General features: G+C 37.9%; 1 protein-coding gene across 2 annotated transcripts in view; it reads right to left on the reverse strand.

Annotated features, from left to right (window-relative positions):
* The window catches only part of DNAJC13 (DnaJ heat shock protein family (Hsp40) member C13), a 57,013-nt gene that overhangs the window by 29,961 nt on the left and 13,254 nt on the right, over positions 1 to 13,798 (reverse strand). The window contains exons 5-22 of one of the 2 annotated variants that reach the window (XM_066193369.1): positions 13,491 to 13,532; positions 12,213 to 12,413; positions 10,925 to 11,131; positions 10,744 to 10,839; positions 10,512 to 10,603; positions 9,549 to 9,715; positions 9,370 to 9,449; positions 9,120 to 9,289; positions 8,197 to 8,296; positions 7,839 to 7,946; positions 7,180 to 7,335; positions 6,382 to 6,438; positions 5,001 to 5,122; positions 3,764 to 3,839; positions 2,548 to 2,643; positions 2,277 to 2,420; positions 1,081 to 1,095; positions 486 to 568 (exon numbers count right to left, since the gene is read on the reverse strand). In XM_066193369.1, the coding sequence (XP_066049466.1) occupies positions 486 to 568; positions 1,081 to 1,095; positions 2,277 to 2,420; positions 2,548 to 2,643; positions 3,764 to 3,839; positions 5,001 to 5,122; positions 6,382 to 6,438; positions 7,180 to 7,335; positions 7,839 to 7,946; positions 8,197 to 8,296; positions 9,120 to 9,289; positions 9,370 to 9,449; positions 9,549 to 9,715; positions 10,512 to 10,603; positions 10,744 to 10,839; positions 10,925 to 11,131; positions 12,213 to 12,413; positions 13,491 to 13,532 (2,012 nt within the window). The remainder of the gene's footprint in view (positions 1 to 485; positions 569 to 1,080; positions 1,096 to 2,276; positions 2,421 to 2,547; positions 2,644 to 3,763; positions 3,840 to 5,000; positions 5,123 to 6,381; positions 6,439 to 7,179; positions 7,336 to 7,838; positions 7,947 to 8,196; positions 8,297 to 9,119; positions 9,290 to 9,369; positions 9,450 to 9,548; positions 9,716 to 10,511; positions 10,604 to 10,743; positions 10,840 to 10,924; positions 11,132 to 12,212; positions 12,414 to 13,490; positions 13,533 to 13,798) is intronic. The other variant, XM_066193378.1, reaches the window with a different exon arrangement.

Below are 13,798 nucleotides of genomic sequence, written 5' to 3' on the forward strand. Positions count from 1 at the left end.
GAACTCACAGGTAAGCAAGTTGCATCTAGGACCTGTAGCACTCTTTGAAATCCAGTATCCATGTGCTTTCTCTTGCCCTGCTTTAAGCTCATGTTTGTTCCAATTCAAGTTACAACATCTTGAGTAGCTTACAGGCTGACGTACCATCAAACTACAATGCTTACCAGTGCTACTTCACTTGGCCTCCAATACCATGCAGATTTGCACCACAGTTTGTTATTTACTCTTCCTTTCGGTTCAAGAGAAAAAACTACGTAGTTTGATAGTATTTCAGAAGCTTTCTAAATTCCTTATTTTCTTAAACACAAGTGAAATCCTTAATTATAGCTTAGGGGGTTTTTAGTAAGTAGCTGTTACAAAACATTTGCACTTTTTCAAGGCAGGCAGAAATTGGAAGTCACAGAAACTCAGAAGATATTAACAAAAATAGCCAGCCAGACAAAAAATTTTATCTGAGATCACCATATTAACTTCAGTATTTTCACCTGTAATAGAAGAGATCCCAGTTTGCTTCTATTTTTATTCTTTGGCGCCGCTTCCTTAATATCACTGGTTTTTGAATAATGTTCTGCAAAAGAACCAAATTTCACAAGTTAGTAGAGGCAGACACCTCCCATTTTTCCCTTTTAAAATAAAAGGCTGGACTTATTATACTCCTCCAAAAACCATACTAAGTTAAGCCTCATTTATAATGTCTCCTTTTCTAGTGAGAAGCAGCAACAGACTTTCACAATTGTTATTTGCACCAAGTTAAATCATGCCAGAGAAACTTTCAGCTGTTTGACAAATAATTTGTTTAGAAGCAAGTTATCCCTGAGAAAAGCTTAATTCCCACCACCATAGGCATTCATCAGCTCCAAAGCTGATGGAGGTGAAAACCCACATGAAGGATGTTTTGCTCTTGAAAAGAAAGAACTAGAGGAAGTCTTGAAAATAAATCCAAGCTTGACTTGGTCACTGAAAGATTCCCTATTTTGATGAAGCATGAAATCAGTGTTATCATCTACATGAGGTATCACATGCAAGCAGAAGTCTGAGCAACAGAGTCCACACAAGTAACAGAGATATACATAGACTCACCATATTGTTTCTGTCCTGATTATGAAGAAAAATTTGGAAGAAAAAGAAAAATACATTTAACACTCTAGAGTCACTGAAGTAATTTACAGCGGTAACACCAAATTTGCTACTACTTCTTCCAAGCTACACTTGCACATATTTACTGTGAAATGATACAGCTCAGAACTCCACATAGAAAAATGACTCTTTAAACTCAGTATCTAGACAAGTTGTTTGAAGTGCAATTTGATCTTCCACTGTTTTTCACATTTCTTCATTTCTCCTGTTTTAAACCTTATTCACCATTATTTCAGAAATATTATTGTCAAACTTCTGCACCACGTTCAACACCAAACTTGAGCTAGATTTTCCAATATTAAAGCTTATTGCTACAAGTACAGAACAAGTACAAAGACAGGCATTTTCAATACTCTGCATTGTGCTTTTCATCCTTACTTGCATGTACAACAGATTATTTCACTTCCAGAATGCATAAAAACAAGCTTAATCAATATAGTAAAAAATGTTAAGGGAAACACCTCTTAATTAAAAGGGTTTGTCATTTAGAACATGGCAATAAAAGTAAAAGAAAAAGGAGACCAACAGTAAGAACTCAAGCAGTGCTTAACCTCTCCTCCTATAACACCAGACCAAAACAGTTATTTTTGACTTAGTCTCAATCATGACCTTAGATACAGTCTTGTGTTGCCCTTTAAGCACTAAGATACCCATATTCAAGTGAATCCTAAGGTGGTGTCCCTGTCCATGGCAGGGGGAACAGATGTAGATGATGTTCAAGGTCCCCTTTCAACCCAGGCTATCCTATGATTCTTCAAGCAGATTCCGTAACTAAAATATCACTGGTGTAAAGTACGTAATTTTGAATGCAAAGAATATTCCGTTTAAATATACTTCTAAAACTGGTTTTGCCACACTTCAAGGAATTTTCTCCTGTATAATTATCTTACAAGAAATGCATATAGGCTGCACTGCAGTTTGATAAGGTTGGCTGAAGTTTAAAACATATGCTGAAGGAATTCATTTGCCTGCTTTACATTCTCCCTGGAACCCATTTCTAACCCAAGAATAGTAAGCAGAGAGTTTGCTAAAAGGAAGGAGAACTCCCACATGTCAACACTCTTTTACTATTCATGTGTGCTGACACTCAACTGTGACTTAGTCAAGTTACTCCAACAAAGAGTTTCAAATACTTTTACCTCTTTCTGAGCTATGCCCATTCGATCTCTCCAGTGCATCAAGACTAGATCCACCTTCTCTTTGGCAAATTTTTCAACCTCCTTTGCAGCTTTTCCAGCCAGTCTCTGCCACTCTGGCACTTTATTAAACTTGCCATACTGATCCTGCAGAATAAAACCAAATGCATATAGTTGTGGGTTGTCAATGCAGCAGTCAAGTGTCTGTATTAGAAAAGTCACTAAGACTGTACATCTATTTAATGGAATAGGTAATAAAACTACAATTACTTACAGTTGCAATTTTTAAGTTATCTCTAACATGCATTCTATCAGCATCTTTTTCAGGAACAGGATCAGCACTGTCAAGGTATGCCAGCAAACCTGGTGGCTAAAAACATTTAAAACCAGTGTAAACACACACGTGGCTAATGAAGAGAAACCATCACATTAGGTAACAACATAATTTCTTTAAAGCAGAGATTTTAAAACAGAATTTATATTCTACTCTAAAGTAAGTATATAAAGCTACAGGGTTTTTTTTTTTGTTTTTTTTTTGTTTTTTTTTTTTTTTTGTTTTGTTTTTTTTTTTGTTTTTTTTTTTTTTTTTTTTGCTGTGATTAGTATAATGCCACCATCCTCAACAAAAGTGCTCTCCAGAGACATATTGGCTTCAGTGCAGCAGAACTCTTGGCTATATCCTGCTTCTTAAAGCAGCACTTAATGCACCTAAAGAATGCAGGAAGAAAAGAGTTGATCCCAGGGCAATACTGAGAGGGATGAGTAACACTAGAATCCATCCATATCCTTTGATATGGACTAAACGTTACATGTGACATTGGAGATGAGATAGTCTTTTTTGACTAAGCTTTCCATAAGATAGTGACCAAGATCAGGACAGTTTGCTCTGCCAAAAATGAAAGAACTGCTATTTTGAAATGAAAAGCTGGTCATTTCCCAGATAAAATAATTTCTTGCAACACTACTCATTGAATTAACTTCACTGAAGTAATTTAAGCAAGAAGGATTCAGGAGGCCGTAAGGATGAAAGGACATATGAACGATCAGCATATGAGCTAACAATATATAAATTTAACCAAGTTACAAGCCAACCAAGTTGGACAGGCAAAGCATACGAGCATACACAGAACTCCTAATACCTTAATTTCTTACTGGCACAAAAAAGCATTAGAGACATGCTTACAATGTCTCCCACATTTTTGTCCTTTTAATCAAGAAAAAGAAGTCAAGATACCTTGTTTTTAAGTTTTGTGTCATACAGTATTTAAAAAAGTATCAGGGAAGTAATGCAAAATTTTTAAGAGTATGAGATGCTTTGAACTAGACATCAATATCCTTTACTTAGTAGATGCCAGACTGCTTATCTCCCAGGCAAGACCTTCCTCTTGAAGGGAAAAGGGAATATGCTTATTATATAGACTGTCCCAACTTTAATACTGCAAGCTTTCATGTTTTATTCTTTTGCTACTCCATATTCCACTTTTACTTACCAAAATACGTTTCAACAAATTCATAGCAGTTTTGTTCTCAGCTGTCCAGAGGCCAACCAAATGTCTACTTAACTGCCTGAAAAAGCCATTGAAATTAACAAGTTAGTACTTTAAACAGATTTTTAAAAAATAAAACTGTCACCCTTACCATGCTGATGAAATGAAGATGAGCAAGAGCTTCATGCCCTTGATTAAGAGCACGAAGCATTACGTTGTTCAAGGATATGCTTTGCATGCTTTAAAGAGTAGCCTTTAAGAAGTCCCAGTGAAGTTAGTGGAACAGTAGCAGCACATGCTGTTTGAGCTAGACCTCAAAGAACACTTGAGCAATAGAGCAGAAACATCTAATAACCAAGTGTAAGTTTATCCAGCCAACCTTACGCTACAGCTAAAGTCAAGAGGCTAGAAACCATCAAGAACTGCTACGTGCTCTACTTGAAGCCCTTAATACCAGTTATTGGCTAGAAAAGCCTTTCTGGGAGCCTGCCATCTATGTCAAGTGATGCTTTCTGCCAACATTTGTCACTAGGATTCTACTGCACTGAACTGAAGCGTTGCTACAAGCACATTGTAAGTAGTAGCACCAAACAGAACTAGCATGACAGATGGTTTCATACCAGCTCTCTCCTGGATGACACACAGTGGCAACAAGCTCCACTTGTCCCTACATTCCTTAGCAACTCTAAGCACTTCAGGAATTCACAGCTAAAGCCTCTATAATCTAGTATTTGGGTGGAAATCGTTGAATCATCACTCATCCCCCACAGCACATTCTCAGAGATCACCAGTTCTACTGACTGTTGATTCAGGGAATAATTTCTGTGAGGAAACTTCTCTCTCAGATAGGATGGGTGACCCTAACTGCATGCAAGATGTCTGAGATGTGCACACCCATTTTTATACAGTTGTACAGTACAAGCTGAAACTTTTTACAAGTTCCAACCATTCTACTTCTCTTTTCTTTCCCTGAATTAAAATAAAATCACAAATCAAAAAAATCAAAATCAAAACTTGAGTCCTTAACGAGTAACCAACCCAAGTCCACCTTAACAAAAAAATAATGAAGGGTTTATTAAGTGGCTGCAGTCTTGGCTGAAGCTTGCTCTACTAAAACATACCAGCTGCTAAAGAAAATATAAACCTGAAGAACCACAACTTTTCTTCCCTGACCTCCCAGTGTTAGCTAGGCCATGACTTAGATTTTTTAAACATGATATATCAAGTGAGATGGACATACCTATTTGTAAGCATCCTCTGATCTGTGCTTATTGTAAACATAGCAGTGTGCAAGTGACGAGGTAAGGCACCTTCACTGAGGGCAAGATCTTGCATTTTGGTAGCAATCTCTTTGTCTCCTTCCTTTGGAAACAGGGCAAGATGATTACTAAAGAAAGAATCTTAGTTAAGCTGCTTTTATCTCAGTCTATAGTTCCAAGGCCTTCATCAATTATGCCAACTAATATACAAAAACCAGAAGCTAGAGTATGATAGGTTTTAAGTGAAAGTTCTCAACAGCAACTGCTCAATGCTGTAGTAAAGCCATGGACCAGGTAACTGGTAGTTGCATCTATGAGGACAGTAACTGAAGAGGGCAAGATGCCTGTCTCCCATCATACATCAGGAGGTTGAAGCAGAAGTACTATTTTCACACTGCAATTTTAAATTAGGATTAAACAAAGAATGGCAGCCACACGTAATTGCTCGTTGCTTGGCTTTTGCTGACAGTAACCATTTAAGATTAATGGCTGCCGTTCAGTTTAGACAGTCACATGGGTAAGACTCTCACTCAGTCAAGATACATTAGTTGCAATGAGTAAGAAAAAGCTTTTCAGCTTCTCAACTTCTGCTCATCTAAATGTTAGGAATTTTAATAAACAACATAGTAACTTTTAGCTAACATTATCAGGTACATTGATGGAAACTTGAAGATTTGGAATACCTCTATTTCAAGTGTTCATTCACTTCCATTCCAAGAAAGTACTAGATGAATTTCAGATGCATAAGCCATTGTGATACAATGAGGCACTAACTTAAGCCCTGAATTTCAACCCAGAAGTGTCAAGAGTCAGTTAGCAAGATCACCCTGCAACAATCACGAGCAACCCTTGACAAGTATGGACTTGGCCCATACATTATGTGGTATGGAAACTTAAAGCCAAAGCAAGAGCAGAGGCTGACATCACTAGACTGCTCTGGGGACACTACTGCTTGCTAATCCTGGTCCCATCCCATCTGGCAATGCATCTCAGGAAATATGGCCTCTCTTCCTTGACATACCCTCTAACATGCAGGAGAAGTCTGGTGGCTCTGAGGTATGTGGCTGAGCTACATACAACATTTACAGCCAAATCTTGACTGCAGTATGAAGACATGCAAGGCACTACCTAATGTCCCAACTCACATGCTTTCCAAACCCCCAAGTGTCAGATAAAGCAAGTTGCTGTATTAAACCACTCACAATTAAGCAGGTGTTCTGTTCCTCACCTTCCAACTTCCCCCTCCCCACTCCCCACTTTGAGAAGCTAATATAACGAACTTCTCTTGGTAAGCAATTGCACTTCCAAAATAGACAATACATATTTTGCATGCTATTCCAGCTAACATTGATAAAATCTCACCTCTATTATTGCCTTCATCACCAAACCTGCTCCTTTCACAATTGCCATGGAAGGGTGCTAGAACAGAATGTTAACAAAAAAATTATCCAAGTGCAAAACCTGAAGATTAGATCATCTGTGATTCAGTTGCCTTAACTAATGCACATGGCTGTTCTAACTCCAATTCAGTTTTGTGAAAATTAGCCTTAAGAGGAGTTCCTACCCTATACCTCTGAACAAGAATCTCTCATGCAACTCCCAGACAGAATTACTGGCACTGAACAGCAGGATATATCAGAGAAGCTGGAAAAATGCTGAGTAAAATGGCTGACACAAGCTGACACTAATCAAAAAGCAGAAGAAAATACTGTTTTTACAGTAAGAAGGCACTGACATCTTAGCTAAAAATGCTACAATCCTTACAGGTTTGCTACTGAAGAGGACGTTACTCATGCTCTCTAACTCTTACAACTCTCATTTACTAAGAAAGAAACAAAAAGGCAGAAGACTTTCCAATCAGGGGAAGATCTGTGCATCTATTCAAACTATCTTAAAGTCCAAGTGGTATTTTACTGTATTTCTGGAAACAGGTCTTAGGCAGTCTATTCCACAACGATTTGGCATACCATTCACCATAGAATAATCACCTCAGCCTGATATCTGAAGGCAAAATAACAAGCCACTAAAACATTCACCAAGATACAAAAGATTTAGGTACATTAACCAGCTGAAGACAAATCTGTCTTTCAGGAAAACAAGAAAAAATTCACAATCACTGATTATCCAAAGCCTCTAATGAGAGTGAAAAATAAGTCTTACCTGAAAGAGCTTAAATAGTGTTCTTCCATTAAATGCCACCATTTCCAACAACATGTCAAACTGCTGCCCCTCAGTAGTCTCACTATACGGAGCACATAGGGCAAATGTCAGGAAGTCCAGAAGTGAACTAATTACTAGGGCACCTGTCCCATGATCCTAAAATTAGGAAGACAGGTATGTAATTCAGATATAGTGGTCCGAGAGTATTCAGGATGCTGAAAGTGCTTTTCCAGGTCATAGCATTAAAATAGTCTGTAAACAAAAACTACAAGTTTAGAATACTGCATTACTCTGAGTATGGCACTACCCTGGTAAATAATTGGTTTCCAAAGCATATTGGGGACTCAAAGTACTTTTACCTAGTTTAATCCCAGTTAAATCCGAGTTTACACTGTTCTTTTACTAAAAAGAAACATCCAGTTTCCACATTAAACATGGAAACATTTGTGGCAGAACATCCAAATTCTGCAGTATTGACAGCTATGTCCTAACCTGTCAAGATTCAAGCTTAATTAGAACAAACTTCAGTGCCAGACAAGAACTGTATTTTCAATTGCAGGTGCACATACATTCAAAGACATCTAAGTATGACAAAAGCATTTTCATTGCAATTAGGAAAGGCACTTAAAGCTTAAATCTGTTTCCAAAATTTGACTTACCACATGGGAATTGAATTTCTCTAGTAGATTTTCTAGAAACTTCTTTGAAGAAAGAAGGGAAGCTTTGTTCAACTGCTCCTGCCTCAAGTCATAGTCATCATGCATGGGCTACAAAAAAAGAAGTATTCACTACACAGCCACATTTCAACCCTCAGTTCTTAACAGCTGTAATCCAAAAGCCACTCTCTCTACTCATAAAAAGCACATCCTCCTTCAAGTTCAGGAAGAAATCACTGCATAACAAGTTATTCCATGTCTGAACACACTGCAAGTTGAATGGCAGACCCTATTTCCACATCTTCCAGTAGCCTGAAGTTCACATACTCCAAAGTGAAAGAATCTGAAATTTAATACTTACACACATAAGAGCACAAAGCATGTCAATAGAGGCATGGGTTACTCCATCATTGTTCCTTTTGAGGGCTTTCACAACCTTCACTCCTAATCGTTCTCGGAATCTTTTGAAAGGAAAGCAAAACACTAAGATCAGAGAAGAAACTAAAATCTTAAAATTAAGATGAAATCTAATCAGCAGCCAAGAGGGGTCTGCTTCCATTGCATTTAACAAGCCAGCGCCTTATTTTCATAAATTTGAGATTCTTGGTAGGAAAATGTTGACTTCATTCTTAATAACATGCTAAGCACATTCATCAAAAAGACGTATTTGTGTAATTATAGGATACTATTTACAGAAAAACAGAAGTTCATAAAGGTCTCAGACTAAGTGCTTTTGTTATTCTTCTCATCATTCTCTATTTTACAGTTGCTCTATATTTCCTAGTCAGAAATACTTCAAAGGATTTTTTGTTTTCAGAACAGACAGTTTTTCTGCTTCCTTACGTTATTTAAGACAAACTCCAAGCAGTCTGTACTTATTACAAAAATACAACCTCCTAACATCATTTTATCTTGTGTTAAACTGAAGATAGCAATGATATCAGCATACTTTGAGAAATAAGAACTGCCTACTTCAAGGACAGATGAAGGTACATGTTAAAAATGTTTCCACTAGGAAAATCATTAAACTGTATTTGCCTCAAGACAGAGTATTTAGCACAGGAAGAATCAGCTTTACTTGCAAATGATTACCCAGGATTCTCAATTTGCATAAAAACCTGGTGGCAGCCTCATACCACTGAAAACAATCATGTACAGAATCTTACACTCCTTTTCAGAAGGGAGTCCTAATTCCATTTCTCACTTTTAGATGTAAGTTACTAACAAAAGCTCGAGACCTATTTTCATCTACTACTTCCAAGCTTGAGGAGACTTAGCACTTACTTTGGAAGCTGAGTAAAGGCAAGAAAGCCTGCTTTTGAAGCCACTAGTCGTCTTACTGCCTGGAACTGGCTTTCAAGCTCTGCATTAGATGCTGCAATATCTCCCTCTTGGGAGAGCAATGCTGTTATGGCATTATTAATGAGCTTCTCCTTGTTTTCTGAGAACAGACCCTGGTTAAAAAAATAACCATCATTAATTTCTTTATGCATTAGCAACATCTTAAAAGGATGGGTAAAGGATTCATTCTTACATCTTGTGTAACTGCATGCAGGACTCCACTGTAGGAAATGTTAGCATTGAACCTGAACACAGCATCTGCAAAGTTACCATCTGAAAAAAGACATATCAAAAGTTAAGTCTACAGTACCTGATTCAATATCTGGATACTTTAAAGAGCACTATAAACCCACTTAAGAAGCATTCGCTTACTTGGAGGAGCAGCCAAAAACTTCAGATGAAGACTCTCTACCTCTTCATCTACAGGCATACTGAGCAATCCCCAGCGCTGGCCTTTGTGTGTGGAAGTCATTTTCACACAGACATCTCTATTACCAGAGGCTCTCACTCCATCCAACAAACTAGCCAGGAGAGAATCTCTGGGTTGGGACAACAACACACAAACACAATTTATATCGGAGAAGTGGTGTCAAAGAACCAAGTCATAAGAAAAACAAGGGGAAAAGATCATATCATGGAAGGCAGCAATACTTGGAATCTCTTAGTAACACCAGTGCCAACAGCTAAACATCTGGAAGAAACCACTAACTTTCAGTGTTCCTTTATTCACTGTAAGGAGAGAGCTGACTTACACCCAGTATAGCCAGTTGCAGCCTTTCACTAATGGGATCAGTTCTAGATTATCTGCTAATGAGTGACACATGTTGCCAGCGAATTCATCCCTGCGCTTTCTGCAAAACCTCACTTAGCAGGATTAGACTGTATTACAACTGCAAGTGCACTCAGGGACTGTTCTGTTGGTTGTTTTAAATAGAATCAACTATGACTGTCTCAAGCTGAGAGCTCAACGGGTTCACAGCCTTCACATTTCCATATTACTTAGACTGTGCTTTCTTCCCTTGTTTCAGATATACTAAACCAAGTACAGCATACAGAGAACTATCCTGCTTAGGAGAAACAGGCTATATCTAACTGTCCAGCACCCTTTCATGTTTATCAGAAAACTTCTGGAGAGATTTGCTCTAAATTGGGATGAAGGTAAATGGGAGAGATTCAGTTCCTGTAACAAACCTTGATTTGTAAGTGGCAGACTGCTAGAAGAGCAAGGCTTTAAGTCAACCCCTCCAAGAGTCAGAGTTTATAGAAGGTGAGGAACTACAAGCACTACAGTAGCAACTTCCATTTGAATCTATAATGCACAGAAGCTCCAGTTACCTTTCTGTTGAAGAGTATTTCCGAATTTGTCCTTTGATGAATTCAATGGTGAAAAGCTGGGGGTTTTCACAGTCACACACTATTGCAAATACCTAAAAATAAAGGACAAGGATCACATTCATGAAGCAGTGTTACTTAGCTACTCTACAAATTAAGGCCTACATATACTATCAATTCCTTTCTTTTAGTGCCTTTATTTGAGTAAGTGGTACTGAGAAAGAATGCCCCTTACCTCGCCCAAAGGTTTCAAAGTTGCAATGTTGTAGGTAGCTGGATCCCTCTCAACTAAGCAAGCTTCTGTAAGAGCTAGTACTCTTTTCACAGGTTCCTTGTAAAACAAGAGAGAGGCATGCTAGCAAAGAGAATACTTAGTACTTAATAGGAACCAAGTATGTTCAGTCTGACAGCCTTACCAAGTGCCTAGGTGTTATTTTTTGAACAACAAACTCTGCTAAAGATGTTATAGATTCATCATTGCTGTACTTTCCAAAGCGAAGATTCAAGTATTGCTCAAATTCTAGGGGTTCTTTCCTTATCCGCAGAGAGATGCCTATGAAGTTGCCAGCATGCTCTATTGCACTCTTGACAATTTCCTCCCTTTGCTCAGAGGCAAACAGGTGCTGCAAATTTTGTCAAGAAAAAAATTAACAGGTGAAAAACATGGCACTGTCGAAGAAATTCACAGTTGTAAATAATCCTCCTCTATATACCTAACAGTAAGGAATGTTCACAGCAGCTGGACTGAGCTTTGCTAAGTACATGGTCTAGACAGATATTCATTACACAAGAGATCTACTCTTAACTTTACATTTGTCTTAAAAAAAAAAAAAAATCTATAGCAGCTATTCCTAAAGGATACCCTGCTACATATTAGTGTGCCATTAAAGTTATGGTCTGCATGACCTGTCTGTCCACCCTTCGCAACAGACCCTGAGAGCCTGGCAAGAGTGAAGACCCAAAGAAAGCAACTGGGGCTACCACTGGTCATCTTCAAGGTTAGAGCAACTCTAGAGGATCAATTATGTATTGGTAGTTTTATGTCAGAGAAAAGCATGTTGCAGTACAAAAGACATAGAAAACCTCGTCTAGTCCTGTTTTGGCAGTAGAGACTGAGATAGCTATACCTAGGAATTAATTTATGGTTAATAATGTAAAGATCCTTTTCAGCTGCTTGACGTACAGCACACAGAAACCCTGTCATGATTTTAGAACCAAAATTACACTGCAGTATTTCCCAAGCATAGCTGCCAAGTAATCAGATCACAGGTCTAAAGAAGCAATGGCATAACTGATCAATCTATTTCTGAATTGAATCCCTTCATCGGTTAGGTTGATTAGTAACACACTACCTATCACTTCTGTAAATTTGAGAAATGACAGGAAATTCCACATCCACACTGCATTCATATTCGCTACCTGAAAAAAACTAGGTATTTCATCCTTTCTTGTTCTTAAACATGCAAAACACACACACACAAAACCCTCCCACACCAAAACCCACAACCAAACCCATACATAACTCTCAAATGTTTAAACTAATTTCCTTTCCTTTTAGGATCTGTCCATAAGCCTTGAGGCTCCACAGCTGGGTCCCAAAGATGCACATAGTTGTATGCTCCAACTATGTTGAAGCTTCATTATTAAACATGCAGCTATAAACATCCTAAGAACCATACCAAGATACTTTGATTTAATACTCACCAATCTACTAAATCCTCCATAGAGGATACAGAAGCCTCCCTGATAGCCAGTAATATCAACGAAGCCTTCAATATTTCTGTAGTCATAGGAACACAGGACCTTATTTGTTGCAGGATCAATTTGGTCAATACCTCCAGGAGTCACTTCCAGAATCACAGGTTTCCTCGTATCACTCCAGTGATGCTTATAGCAATTATACCTCTGCACAGAGAGCTACTTTTAGACATCTATGCACACTCCTTTACTACACAGTAGTAGTTCCCTACTTAGCTAGTAAGTAAAAAAAAAAATTACATCATTTCCCATAATGCTCTTATCTATATTAAGAACACTATGAAGCAAAGGAAAGTAGCTGTAGCTGTCAATTGACAAGGCCACAGCTTAAACAATGTATGTTAAAGCAAGAACAGAATCCCAAAAGAGCCACTCCCAAAGGAAGTAAATTCTGTTGTTGCAGAACGCGGTCTACTCACAATCTTCTGAACACTGTGGTTAGATGAGGAAATAGCATTTACACTAAATGCTGTTGTGCAGATAATTAAATCAAGGTAAGTTTGTCACTGTAGTGAAGATTTTTCATCTCCCACAGTCACATTCCATTACAAACAGAAACTTATCTAAACCAGCAATAGTTAGAGTAATCTGTTCTAAACTGTGATAAGACAAAGGGGATCCCCATATTCCAGCAGTGTTACTACACTCATGACTGAAGTTTTATTCTATACAATACTTTAAATTACCTCAAGTGACTTCAAACACTTGAGGTGCTATCTTCTATGACCAAAAGACAAATAAAAAGTCCAGCTCTGTAGACTGCATTGCTTATTCCTGTATTACCACAACTCAGTAAAAGCCAATCTTGTCTGTAATCTGACCAACAGAAATCCTTCTAGGAAGCATCAAATGTTCAGGATGTTATGCAGAAAATATTTAATTAGAGTAAAGCAAACACTGACTAATGAACCAATGTTTTACTCCTCTCCAGATAAGAACTCCACATAGCACAGTCCTGTATTTCAATAGTAGCATTCATAGTCCACGTACAAGTATAAGGCTCAGGCCAATCAAAGAGAGCTCAAATATTCTACTGGTAAAGAGGTTCCCACTGCTTTTGAACAAACTCCACTTTCTCTTCTCAAAGACTTCAGATCCAAATTCACAAAAGCTACTTTAGGTAGCACATACAGCACGGACATAAAATACATGAACAAAGTAGAAGTTTGAGTCTTTACATCATTTCCTTAAACCCCACATGATGCAGATAAGCCAGACACTCACCCGTCCTGTGATTTTTCCTTCTGAGAAGTCTGTTCTGAACCTCTGTTTTTAAAAAAGTTAACAGTGAGTGAATGCAAATATGACAACCTATCTATCCAGAAAGTCTACATTTAAGCTGACTCTGTTTTATGGGACTCATATTAAGCCTCCTCAGAAGGCTCACCATTCCACTGGAGTTTAATATATTCAATATTTTTAGCTTTACCTGCTCTTCACAAATCATGCAGTACTTGCTCCAAGTAACACTAGATCAAGGTCATTAACATAACAGCTCAAAAAACTTGCTTTCCTACTTTCAATGCAGGGAA

The sequence above is a fragment of the Chamaea fasciata genome, unplaced genomic scaffold (genome assembly GCF_029207755.1).
Source record: "Chamaea fasciata isolate MVZ Bird 193981 ecotype frontalis unplaced genomic scaffold, bChaFas1.0.hap1 SCAF_1, whole genome shotgun sequence".
Lineage (NCBI taxonomy): Eukaryota > Metazoa > Chordata > Aves > Passeriformes > Sylviidae > Chamaea > Chamaea fasciata.